At 33.6% G+C, this 12,783-nt stretch overlaps 1 protein-coding gene across 4 annotated transcripts; it reads left to right on the top strand.

Moving 5' to 3' along the window:
* The first annotated feature begins 400 nt into the window (after nt 1-400).
* LOC136202934 (pentatricopeptide repeat-containing protein At1g79540) lies at nt 401-6,273 on the top strand. 4 transcript variants are annotated; one of them, XR_010674668.1, is made up of 4 exons: nt 401-3,067; nt 3,695-3,829; nt 4,529-4,586; nt 5,785-6,273. XR_010674668.1 is itself a non-coding variant. In XM_065993929.1 (2 exons), the coding sequence occupies exons 1-2, from the start codon at nt 627-629 to the stop codon at nt 3,699-3,701; spliced, it is 2,448 nt and encodes an 815-aa protein (XP_065850001.1). In that variant the 5' UTR covers nt 401-626; the 3' UTR covers nt 3,702-4,476. The 4 variants fall into 4 exon arrangements, 1 of the variants encoding a protein (XP_065850001.1); XR_010674667.1 differs by having other exon boundaries at nt 4,484-4,586; XR_010674669.1 differs by lacking the exon at nt 4,529-4,586.
* The last annotated feature ends 6,510 nt before the right edge of the window (nt 6,274-12,783 follow it).

Here is a 12,783-nt window from a genome sequence, read left to right as displayed (position 1 = left end):
CACAAATATAAATTCTTAGTTTAACACAACATAAATATTAAAGTTGAAGTTAATTAACACAAATCATTTATAATTTAGGATTTAACACAATATAAATATTAAAGTTGAAGTTAATTAATACAAATTATTCCTATTTATAGTTTAAGATTTAATTTTTAATTTTTTTATCATCAAATCAGTTTTAATTTTTTCTTAATTTAAAAAACCCGGGATCAATCCAGTTTAATATAAATAAGCCGTAGCATCTATAATCGGACCGGACTTATGGTTGGTTCACAGTCCAACCGGTCGAACCGGCTAGTCTGGTCCAATCTGGTTTTTAAAACATTGTCCTTCCCTTTAAACCCCCCTTAAATATTTGGACTACCAAAACGACACCGTTTTTACATGGTAGAAAAAAGGAGGAGGAGGTAGCAGGCTCAATTTGCTGCCCTTCGTCTCCTTCTCCCAATTCTAATTTATTTGCTCTTCCCCCCTCACAGCACCAGCTAGCCACCAGCCAGCCGCCTCTCTTCCTCCGATCTCCGGTCGAACGACGCAGCAGGAGCTCCTCAGCCGTCTCGCCACTTGAAAGAAGCAAAACCATATAATACCCCTTGCAAGAAAAATCGACTGATGATTCAACTATGAGAGTGCATTTACTTTTCCGCCAAATATCTCACCCCAAACCGTCACAGGTTCGGCATCTCCACTACTCCTCCAAAGATGAAGTTCTCCGTATCATTGAAACGGTAAACCCCATGGAACCAGCTCTAGAACCCCTGGCTCCTTCTCTCTTCCCAGCAATTGTCAAGTCTATTGTCCAAAACCCACCAAATCTTCCCTCGGGTTTTCGTTTCTTTATTTGGGCATCCAATTACAAGCTTTTGCGCCCGTTGGATTGTCAGGCTACTATCCTTGATTCTCTTATAAGAGAGAACGGGCATGAATTGTATTGGCAAGTCCTTGAAGAAATAAATAAATCTAATGTTCCAATTCCAGCTGATGCATTTACAGTGTTGATTCAAGCTTATGCGAAGCTAGGTATGATTGAGAAGGCAGTGAAAGCTCTTGAAATGATGAGAGATTTTGGCAGCGAGGCTGATGTTTTTACTTACAATGCACTTTTGCATCTTTTGGTTCGTAGAGGGGTTTTTATGTTAGCTTTAGGGATTTATAGTAGAATGGTTAAGTTAAATTGCATGCCGAATATAGCTACTTTTAGCATGTTGATTGATGGGATGTGTAGGCATGGAAAAACCACGGACGCACTTCGGTTGTTTGATGAAATGATACAGAGAGGAATTTTTCCAAATGAGATTACATACACAATAGTGATTTCGGGGTTGTGTCAAGCTAACAAGACTGATGCTGCATATAAATTGTTCAATGCGATGAAGGCTAATGGATTTACTCCTGATTTTGTTACTTACAATGCATTGCTTGATGGGTATTCTAAGGTAGGTAGAGTTGATGAGGCTTTGACACTTTTGAAGTGTTTCACAGAGGATGGATACGTGCTAAATAAGAAGGGCTATAGTTGTCTGATTGATGGGTTATTTAAAGCAAGAAGACATAAAGATGCACAACTGTGGTATGAGAAAATGATTGAAGATCAAATCAAGCCTGATGTTGTTTTGTTCACTATAATGATTACGGGGTTATCGAAAGCAGGCCAATTTAAGAGGGCCTTAGCGTTGTTAAATGATATGACAGAGATGGGTGTTGTTCCTGATACTAAGTGTTACAATGCTTTGATCAAAGGTTCGTGTGACTTGGGTCTATTGGATGATGCAAAATCGCTTCTTCTCGAGATTTCGAAGCAGGATTGCTTCCCGAATTCCTGCACTTACACCATTCTGATATCTGGAATGTGCAAGATGGGGCTAGTTGGGGAGGCGGAACAGATATTCAATGACATGGAGAAGGTTGGATGTTATCCTTCACAGGGTACTTTCAATGCTCTACTTGATGGACTTTGTAAGGCTAAGCAGCTTGAGAAGGCTCAACTTTTGTTTTACAAGATGGAGATAGGGAGAAATCCTTCCTTGTATCTCCGTCTTTCTCAAGGCGGTAACCAAGTTATTAATACTTCAAGTGTCCAGAATATGGTGGAGCAATTGTGTCTCTCAGGATCAATTCTCAAGGCATACAATATCATTACCCAATTTGCTCAAAGTGGGGTATCACCAACCATAACAACTTATAACATTCTGATCAATGGCTTTTGTAGGGAAGGAAACATTAATGGTGCTCTTAAACTTTTGACAGAGCTTCAGGTCCAAGGGCTCTCACCCGATACTGTAACATATGGAACTCTTATAAATGGTCTTTTTAAGGCTAACAGGGATGAGGATGCCTTTAAGTTATTTGATCAGATATCCAAGAATGATTTTTTGCCTAGTGTAAATGTTTACAAATCACTAATGACTTGGTCCTGCAGAAGAAAGATGTTACCGGTAGCTTTTAATCTTTGGTTGAAGTATCTTCAGAGAACCCCTGGCAGAGACATTAATGAACTTACGACTCTAGGCGAATATTTTGAGAAGGGAGAAGTCGAAAAGGCAATTCGAGGCTTAATTGAGATGGACCATAAGTTGAATGATTTTCAGTTAGCGCCTTATACTATTTGGCTAATCGGGTTTTATCAGGCAGGAAAATTAAAAGAAGCCTCAAAGATATTTTCAATTCTTCAGGAGTACAAAGTTATCATCACTGCTCCAAGTTGTGTCAAGTTAATGACTGGATTATGCAACGAAGGAAAACCAGACCTTGCAGCTGAAATTTTCCTGTACACAATTGAGAAAGGTTACATTTTGATGCCTCGAATATGCAATAAGCTACTTAAGTTGCTTATTCTTCGTAAAGATAAAAAGAAACTTGCATTTGATCTTCTAAGCAAGATGGAGTCACTTGGTTATGATTTGAAGTCTCATCTTTACCCACCAACAAAGTCCCTTTTGTATGGAGATGAAGGAAAATCTGAGGATAAGGAAGAGCAAGCTTCACAATCAAGTTCCAAGCCAAGTCTTCCAAAACAAAAAAAAAAGTTCCATGCTAAGGGGAAATGGGTCCAACAAAAGAAAAAGTAAGTCATACATCTGCAGAAATTTGTGTACTGATCCTTTAATCTGATCCAGTTTTTTAAGCTTGTTGTTTCTGATTTGTATGTTAGAACATCGGAAAGGAGTTTGCGAAAATGGAGGGCACTGATTGGTCTTTTAGAACTGTAACTAATAATGTTTTATTCAATTGAATTTGAAAATGCATGATGTAAACAATTTAAGATTTAGTTTGAGAGGTTTTGTCAAAAAGGTGTTTCTTTGAACTAAATTATTTCTGATTTTGAATGCTGCTGGTTGATGCTTCATTGTTTTCTCAAATACAGTTATACATTACATATCTTTGTCATTCAGATTATGGTTGATTTAGGAGAAAGAATAATCATGTTGTTCTCTGAATCTTGGTTTTAATGTCAATCTAGGCACAACTCATTGGCTATTTGGCTATGTTGCACGGAAACACTTTTTCGTTAGTATTTCCCGGATTCCGTTTCCGTATCTGTATCCGTTTCCATGCAACATAGCTATTTGGCTCTATTTATCTGATAATAGTGATATGTACTGGCTTGAACTTGATTTAGAGGTGCTATTATAGTCCCTGGTTATGGTTAACAATATTTCTCCTCATATTTTTGGTATTGCTCTCCTTGTAGGGATTAATGTTCATACAATAAGTTGAGTTTTGAATGGAAAAGAATGCCAGATTTGCAAGTTGGACTACAGCGATCACGAACAAAACCAGAGTTGTGCTGGTTTAGTTCCAACTACTCGGCATGGTACGGGAAGAGGTATGGCTTAGTTATTCACTTTTGCTGTCTTCTGGACTGTTGGTAGAGGCACTAGAGCAATGAACCAAAATGAGAATGCTAAGCTGATAACCAAAAATTCAAATTTTCACATCCAACCGGGACCTTTTCCTTTAATTTTGTTGGTGGTGGAAATTTTAAGGCCCAGATTTTGCAGATTGACGCTGTCTTGTTTTTCCATCTATTATAGTGCCACCTAGGAGTAGGATTATCCTAATTGTGACCAGTATAAGTTGCTGGAAAAATCATACGATTCGCCCAAGAATTCAACATCATAATTTATTATCAGTGCTGCTGCAACCTTGTATGACAGTTGTTTCAATTTGGTGTTAGCAGCAGTAGTGGTAGGATATGGAAATAATCGGCATCCAGGTCGTAAGCTTGGAGTTCGGATTGGGTTATGCCAACTCGGTAGTACTTTTACGATTACGAGGTCTTGTTCATAGCTTAGATAATAGGTTATCCGTGTACGATTATTGAATTGCATTCTTTTTATATGCTTCTTCCTGTAAGCTAACCACTTTAGATGGGTTAGTACTGATGAAGAGAAATGAAATTGAAGTTTTTAAAAGAAAGTATAGAACTGTTTGTGCTATTGGCCACAATTACTAGACTATATGAATTATGCATTTGCAGATGGAAGGAAGCAATAAAGTTCTTTATTTGTGTATTTGTTGATAGATTGGAGTACCTGATAGAGAATATGCTAATGGAAGGAAAGGGTAATATGGGAATTAAGGTACGTGTTTTGAAGCCCGGTGAAAGTTAGTTATAAGAGAGAGAGAGCATTTTGTGCAGAGGTGTTAATGAGCCGAACCGAGAACGAATCTAGGTAGGCTCGGCTCAGCTCAGCTCAAGAATCGGCAAGTTCGGGCTCGGCTCGAGCTCGAGAGTATCTAAAATAGGCTCGGCTCGAGAAAAGCTCCCGAACGGCTTGATTCAGATGCACTCAAATTTAGCCGTTTTAACATTTTTTATATGACTCCTGCCTGCTACTGAAGGAAACACCAAATTTAAGCTTATTACGATAAATTTAAATGATATAATTATAAAATTAAAAATTAATGAAATATATATATAGTAACTAAACAATAATCGTGCTTGTTCGCAAGCTTCCAATCCAACCTGAACCTAAGGAAGCTCAAACTCAGCCCGGCCGAGCTCGAATAGTTTGCAAACTATCCAGACTCAATAACACACCTAGCTTTAGGTAGTATATATATAGGGAGGTGTAGTGTGAGGAGGGGATTATGAAGAATTATGTTTCGTACGCACTTTTTGAGTGTTCGGAGGGAAGTTTTTCTTTGCTAGACCTTTGTCAGCTCAGTTTATCTTTCTATTTCTGTCAATTTCATCAATACAATTACGTTTCTTTCTTTATGTTTCTCTATTTGTTGTGTGTTCTGTTTTCGGCTTCTATCCGTGTCTAATTATTTACAGGTAAAGGCATAAATCTGTTCCCATCGCATATGAGGTTGAGCTGATTACTTCCTTACGTCTTTGCTGTTGGAAAATCATAGCTCAATTGTTGATTGTTAAAGTTGACAAATTCAGCTGTGATTGATTTAGGAAAATCTGGTGTTAATTAAATATTTCCTGTTCAATAAAGACTTTATCAACTTAGGGTTATTATAATCTGTTGTGTCATTGTTGAAACATGCTTCAGACAAAATATTAATAATAATAAAAATTCATTCAATGCTAAGCATGGCCTATGTCTGTTGGTTATGACTGCAGATAAGGTCTGCAATAGTAATCATTGGATGATTAATACCTCCGCCGGCCCCGGGACTTGTCCTATTTTGTCACTTAGTCTGCTTTATTTAGTGGCCAATCTATTAGTCCCCTCAACTCAACTCAAAACGATTTGTAGCTTTCGGGTTGTTATTGTTCTTCATGTAATTCCTTATTCTCCCTACCATTCTTCTTTTTTGCAGAAAAGTTGTTGATTCTGATACCATGTACAGAATGTATAAGGGAAAAGAAATGTATTATTCTTGGAGAACAAAATAGTTGCAAGCTAGAGGACAGATGTATTCAATCAATTCGTTGAATACAAGTTGCTTTATATACAAATGGATAACTGTCAACTAGCCAAAACAGTTAACCAACTACAGTTAATTATTAACCAGTCTAACTAACTCACGGAGTTAGTTACTTCTACGCTTTATGTGCCTACCTGATATTGATTAACCGCTTCAACGTATCTTGTGCATTCTATTATTAGCCATTTCAACTCACAAAATGTAACACATCCTGCTCTTTAGATATTGATTAACCCCTTTAATGAAGTACATCGGGATGCAAAATGTGTATTGGAATGGATGCAAGTAGTCTTATGTAGGCACAAATCCTATTATGTCCGGATCCATTTGAGGTCTGATGGGCATTTATTTTGTTCAATCTCAGCTTTTTCAAGAGTTATACTATTTTTCAGTTTTTTTATTATTATTTTTTATTTTATGAACAAAAGGTAGTATGTTTTTCCTCTAAAAAAAAGAGAGGAAGTATGTTTAGTTTGAAGATCTGAAAATCTAAAATTTTCTTTTTAAAATAAACTAAAGAAGGTGAAAAAATATTCTCGTTAGTCACTATTGATGTTGTCATCCCTGATGTTATATACCAAGAAAATAATCAAAAGAAAGAAAAGTTGAAGTTTTCTCTTTATCCTTTTTAGAAGAAAAGGGTTAATTGTTAAACATGTGAAAGTTGTTTTTCTTAAAAATAAAAATAAAAAACTTCAAATAGTAGCTTTTCTTAAAAATAGTTTTCACAAAAAATAACTTGCATTTATCAAACCTCGTTTATGAGAAAACTGCTTTTATGATCTGAAAAAGTAATATTCATGTTACAATTCTGAAACATATTAGAAGATTTGCATCTTTAATATCATATATTGTAAGAGAGCAAGTAATATTAGATAGTACTTAAAATTATTGTTGGCATAATGATAGAGAAACTCATTCCTGTTGGAATCGGTTTTAGAATTCTCTTCAGAAATGATTTTATGATTTTTTAATGAGTCAGATCTATATGGTAGAAGTTAAAATTCTTCTGTTTTTCCATGAAGAAAAACATAATAAGTAAAATAGATTACAAACAAAAAGACAAACTGCAAAAATAAAAAGAAAATAAAAAACTCCAAATAAATAGTGGATTGCTATTCACCGTCCAAATTTTACTTATTACCGCTCTCTATTTGACGTTTTTGTCCTTTTCATTTTTTTTGAACCAAAACTTCTCATTCTCCCTCTAATCTCTCCAAAAATCACAAACCCCTATACTAGAATCATGACGAAAAATTATGGCAAATTTACTGAAAAGTTACGTTTTTTTTTTGTTAAATTTTCATCAAAACAGATGAGTTCCGTCTCTGGATTTGGAGATAGAACTCGTCATCCGCCTACTAGGCGGATGAATCTCCCGCCGAGGCCAAATACGAGTATAAATTTTATTTTTTCTAAATTGTACATTTCCAGAGTTCTCGAGTTCATTTTTTTACCTCGTCTTCGAAATCGTCCATTTCCGGAGTTCTCAGGTATTTTTTTTTTAGAATTTCAGTTTTGCTCGGGAGAGAAAAAGAATTTTCAGTTTTTTTATCAAAATAAAATGAGAAGGGAAAAATGGTCAAATAGAGGGCGGTGATAAATAAAACGGGGATGGTGAATGGATGTTTTGAATCTCCAGCAGGGCCGGCCTTGGGCTATGAAATGAGGGGCGTCCGTCCAGGGCCCATAATATTAAGGGGCCTAAAAAAATATTTTATATTGTACATATATAAAACCGAGATGCAAAATTAACACAAAAATTAATTGGTTCAGTTGGTATGAGCAAGTAGCTTGTGATTTTAATTAAGCTTTTTGTGGTTGGAGGTTCGAACCTCCCTTCCCCATTTCTATTATTATCAAATATTTTTTCCCTTCCTATATCATTTTATCACTATCATTTTTTTTTTGTTAAATCAAAATTATCAATTTATTTATGTATTTAATAAGAAAAATAACCATTTAATATTTTCTAAAAAAAAAATTTATTATCTCATTTCAATTTTTTTTCTTAAATTTAATTGTCAATATACATATTCAATATAAAAAATAATATATTTATAGCAAAGAATATAATTAAGCTCTGAACTTTGGTTGTTTAAAGGATTAAGCCCCTAATCATTTATTTTTGCACATTCAATCCTTGATCATTGATTCTATTATGGTTTAGACCCTTATTTAATTTTAGAATCGCCAAATCGATCTTCTCATCTACTAAACTCGGCGGAAAAGTTAAATAAGGGACAAATCTATAACAAAATCAATGATAAAATGTTCAATGTGAAAAAATAAGCGATGAGGAGCTTGATCCTTAAAACTTGTAAGCTTAAGTCCCGTATCATTTATTTTTCCACATTTAATCATTGATCATTGATTCTATTATGGATTAGGCCCTTATTTAACTTTAGAATCGCCAAATCGATCTGCCTATATTTGTTTACTTCTTTCAATTTTACATGATATAGACACTTGTTATTTTAGTACATAAATAAATCTAGTTAGTATACTCGCTACTACCGCACTACCAATTTAGTTTTTATGTAGAAAATATTGCAATTTTAAATAACTTTTACAAGTTGGTGAAATTTCAAGCCTTGATTAAAAATGAGTTCTTTTCATTAACATTTCATGTGCAACTTTAAACCATATTGAGTGACCAGAACAGTGGAGGTTGGAGCGAGGATAGAACAAAAAATTACATATAAAAAACCTCATTTTTGTCAATTAAGCTTGAAACTGTACCAATTGATAAACGTTAGGTTTAAAATTGCACTATTTTATGCATGAATGTTGATTGCTCTCTTCTAATAACCATATGACTAAATATTTACCTTATCCTTTGTAATAATAAAAAAATCATCTAGCCTACAACTTAAAAAAAAAAGTAGAATGTATATATGGGGGGCCCAAATTATCATCTCGCCCGGGGCCTCTAAAAGGTCAGGAACAACCCTGATCTCCAGCTTAGGATTCTAACAAACTCCAGATCTAACGGTGAATGACTAAATACTACATGATCATTAAGGTCCATGTGATCAAAACAGCTATAACTAAATAATAAACTATCAAACCTATCATAATAATAAATTAATAAAAACATACATACTTTTAATAAAAATAAAAAATAAAGTAAAGAATCAGTTTATCCCGGATTAAAAGTTGGAAAAATCTCGAAAACCTGGATGAAAATTCTGTGGCTAGGATTTTGGTTGTCCCACTATTTCTGTTTGAGTATTCAATCACATGTTATGTCTTTGAATATATTACGCCGTTCTAAAATATATATCATATTTTTTCAATAAATATAACTGTAAAAACTTAAAATAAATAATGTACAAACAAAGAATAGAACAAAATATATCGATAGACCTTTCAACTTGTTTAAAATGTAATCTTTTAATCATTCAATCGTAAAAAAGTAAGTTGTATGTAAAATGTGTATTGCACACACCTTAGAAAAATAAAACGATCAAGGTCAGGATATGAAGTTCTAATATGAGAGATGATAAGTTTTGCAGTTGAGCAAGTACGAACTCTCTTTTTAATACTTATGTTTTAATATATTATGTAATAACATTCTAAGACGTGTTCAATACACATTCCGTATGCAATTTATTTTTTTACAACCAAGTGATTAATTGGTTATATTTTAAGCAATAGATTTGAGTCAGCATTGTCTCAACATTTGCTCTAGGATGAACATACTCTTTTCACACATTTTTAGGGAAGGAAATAGAGTTGCTGATGCATTGGCAAAGTTTGGAGTCTCTTCCTCAGTAATCAATTGGTGGTCTTCAGCTCCTGCTTTTTGTCACATGTTTATCAATGATGACATTTGTAGTATTTCACACTTGTGTTTTTCTTTACTTTTTCTATCTTTTCTCCTCCCCCCTTCTTTTTTGTTTGTTCTCCTTCCTCTTCTCTTGTCCAAACACTCATTTTTTTCTTTTATTAATATATTGCGTGTTTGACAGTTCTTGGGCCATGGGTGCTCACCCCGTCCAAGTTCTGTCTCGTCTCAATTTCTATCAAAAATATATTTTAAGCAACTTGATGAGACTATCAAAACATTTTAAACAAATGAGAAAGCTATCGACATACTTTGAAAGTTCATAAAATCGTGTCAAACCGTGGAAAAATGATGTATTAAACTAATATTAAAACTCTTAAATGTGCAACTATTTATATATAACATTTACCTTTTGGAGACGGATCCTTGCTTGACAGAGCTCCAAAATCTGTTGGTTGTATTAGGTCTAAGCCTGTTTTTATAGGGAAAAATACAAAAATAAACATTGTGGTTTAGGTCATTTTTTAAATATAAACTATGTGATTTAAAAATTGATAAATAAATATCTTGAGATTGGTTCTGTTAGAAAAAACAGTCTTATGACAAACTTAGCTGATTTCTTCTCGAAAAAACTTTTCTCTATTATCGATAGTTTCAAAGGAGAGTCCCTTGCCAGAGCCTCTCAGTGTTGTGATGTCCATCTCGTGGGATGGAGCAGGTCAAGAGAGGGGGTTGTGAAGCTGAATACCGATGGTTCCTGCCTCAGTAACGGTAAGATTGCGGCTGGAGGTGTGCTTAGAGATGTAGGGGGCGTCTGGCTTTCTGGGTTCTCCCAGAATTTAGGGTTGGGTTCTTCCTTTTCTGCGGAGCTCTGGGCTATTCTTACTGGAATCAATCTTGCTAAAAGGCTGGGTGTTAAGAGGCTCTCTGTGGAGTCTGATAATTTGGAAGCAATCAAAATGATTTCTGAGAATCATTCTATGGGTCTTAACAGTCGCAACCTCATCAAAGCTATTATAAGGCTTTGCTCCTCTTTTGAGTTCGTAGAGTTCAGACACATTTTTAGAGAGCAGAATCGTGTTGCTGATCGCTTGGCGGCGGCGGGCCATGAAGGGACGTTAGGCGTTACTACCCTTCCTGTTTCCCTTAGTTTCATCTCTCATCTTCTCTTAGAAGATAGGATTGGGGTTAGCTTCCCTAGGCTAATTCCTGGGTAGTTTGTTGTTATTCGTTTTTCTTTTCCTTTTCTACCAAAAAAAAAAAAAGAAAAAACAGTCCAAACTAATTAACGGTATTAAAAAAATCAAAATGAAAATAAAGATCATAGGGATATTTTTTTTTCTTTCTTTATATTGTTTTGTTTAACAATTCAATTTTTATTTCTATCCCATCACTATCCTACATGTTACTTTGATAAAGCCCAAATCTATGCCTCCAAAATAGATCCGACGAGGATCCTGATGCCCCAAATCTATGCCTCAACACTACATTGCAACCAAAAAAAAAAAAAAAAAACTGGTTAATTGACAATGAAACAAAAATAATAAAGAGTTAATTATAAATAAATTATTATGTGCTTTGGCTGATTTGTAGATCGGTACCTGTAGTATTTTTTTACAAACACAACTCTGTAGTTGTAAAATTTTATATGTTTTTTACTTTACTAAATGTGGCCAATAACAATCTCAAAATTAAAATTGCTTAAAATATTATTTAACTCTTGAAAATTTTCATTTCGTGATCGTTATCGATCAGATTCTGACAAAGTAAACTCAATGCAAAATTTTACAAACCATATAATTGCGTTTACAAAAAAATGTTACACATACTGATCTGTAAATCAGCGAAATCATATTGTAGTTATTTGTAATTAACTCTAATAAAAACTCAAAGAACAAAGAAAGTAAGTTTGAGATTGCAGTTTAATCGGGAAGATAAAGATTAGAATTGACAATCAAGAGTTCCATGAAAAAAACATATTGTAATTTTTATTATATACTTTGTAAAATAAAAATGAGATTAGAAAGATGAATTATGAAATCAAAGAAAGATTACGATAAAATAAGAAAAAAAGGAAAGCTCTTTTTGCTGTTTTTTATATTTTCAGCAGCACATGTGTGGTTTCAAACAACCTTTTGGGTATTAAACGGACACGCTTTTTCGTGAGGCTAGACGTTTCAGAAACTAGACATTCAAATCAATCCAACCTAGAGCTGTTCCTCTTGCTTCATTAACATTCTCATACTCAATATCATTCATCAATCCCGATTGTAAACTTAAAGTTCCCCAAATATGTTCGTTCACCGTTAAATCAAAAAGCGGATTACATAAAGAGTTGTCAATAATAGAGATTTGTGTTTTTAGTTAGTTGATTTAGGATCGTAAATAACTTGAATTCCTCTATTTATAGATGTAATGATTCAAAAGCTTGGAAAATGCCATTAAAAGTGCTTTATTTCTTCAAGTAACTATCAATCTTTTTTTTTTTTTTGAATCAACTATCAATCTTTTCATTCACTAATTAAAACAACTTATAAGAAATTAAAAACTAAAAAATAAATACATGTATATTTAAATATTATTATTTGGGGAAAAATAATACATGTATATCCAAAAATTGTATTCCATTCAACTCATATTTAAAGATTATTATTTGAGGAAAAATAATTGTAATAATTTATTAGTTTTTATGTTTTTAAAAATAATTATGTAGTCTTTAAGTTTTGGTTTCAGTTTTGGTTTCGTGAACTTTTAATTTTTTTTATCAGACTATAGTAAAATGTATTCACAACAAAACTTTTACTAGGGCTTAAGAGCTTTGAGATCCTCCAAGTATATAAATATACATAAGCTTTTGTCTTTCATAGTCCACTTTCATTCGGATAAAACAGTAAACTCTTAACAGCAAAAAAAAAAAAAAAAACAGTAAACTCTTAAACGATAAAAAAAAAAGGGTTCTAATTTGTTTGTATATAATACTACGTTTGTCCCATAATATAAGTCATTCTAGAGATTTTTACACAAATTAAGAAATACAATTAATGTAGAGCCTAATTAATGAATTTTATATTGGTTAACTTAAAAAAAAATTCTCTGTCATG

This window comes from Euphorbia lathyris, chromosome 8 (genome assembly GCF_963576675.1).
Source record: "Euphorbia lathyris chromosome 8, ddEupLath1.1, whole genome shotgun sequence".
Lineage (NCBI taxonomy): Eukaryota > Viridiplantae > Streptophyta > Magnoliopsida > Malpighiales > Euphorbiaceae > Euphorbia > Euphorbia lathyris.
The sequence above is the reverse complement of the archived record's forward strand: the minus strand, read 5'-3'. Positions and strand labels throughout refer to the sequence as shown.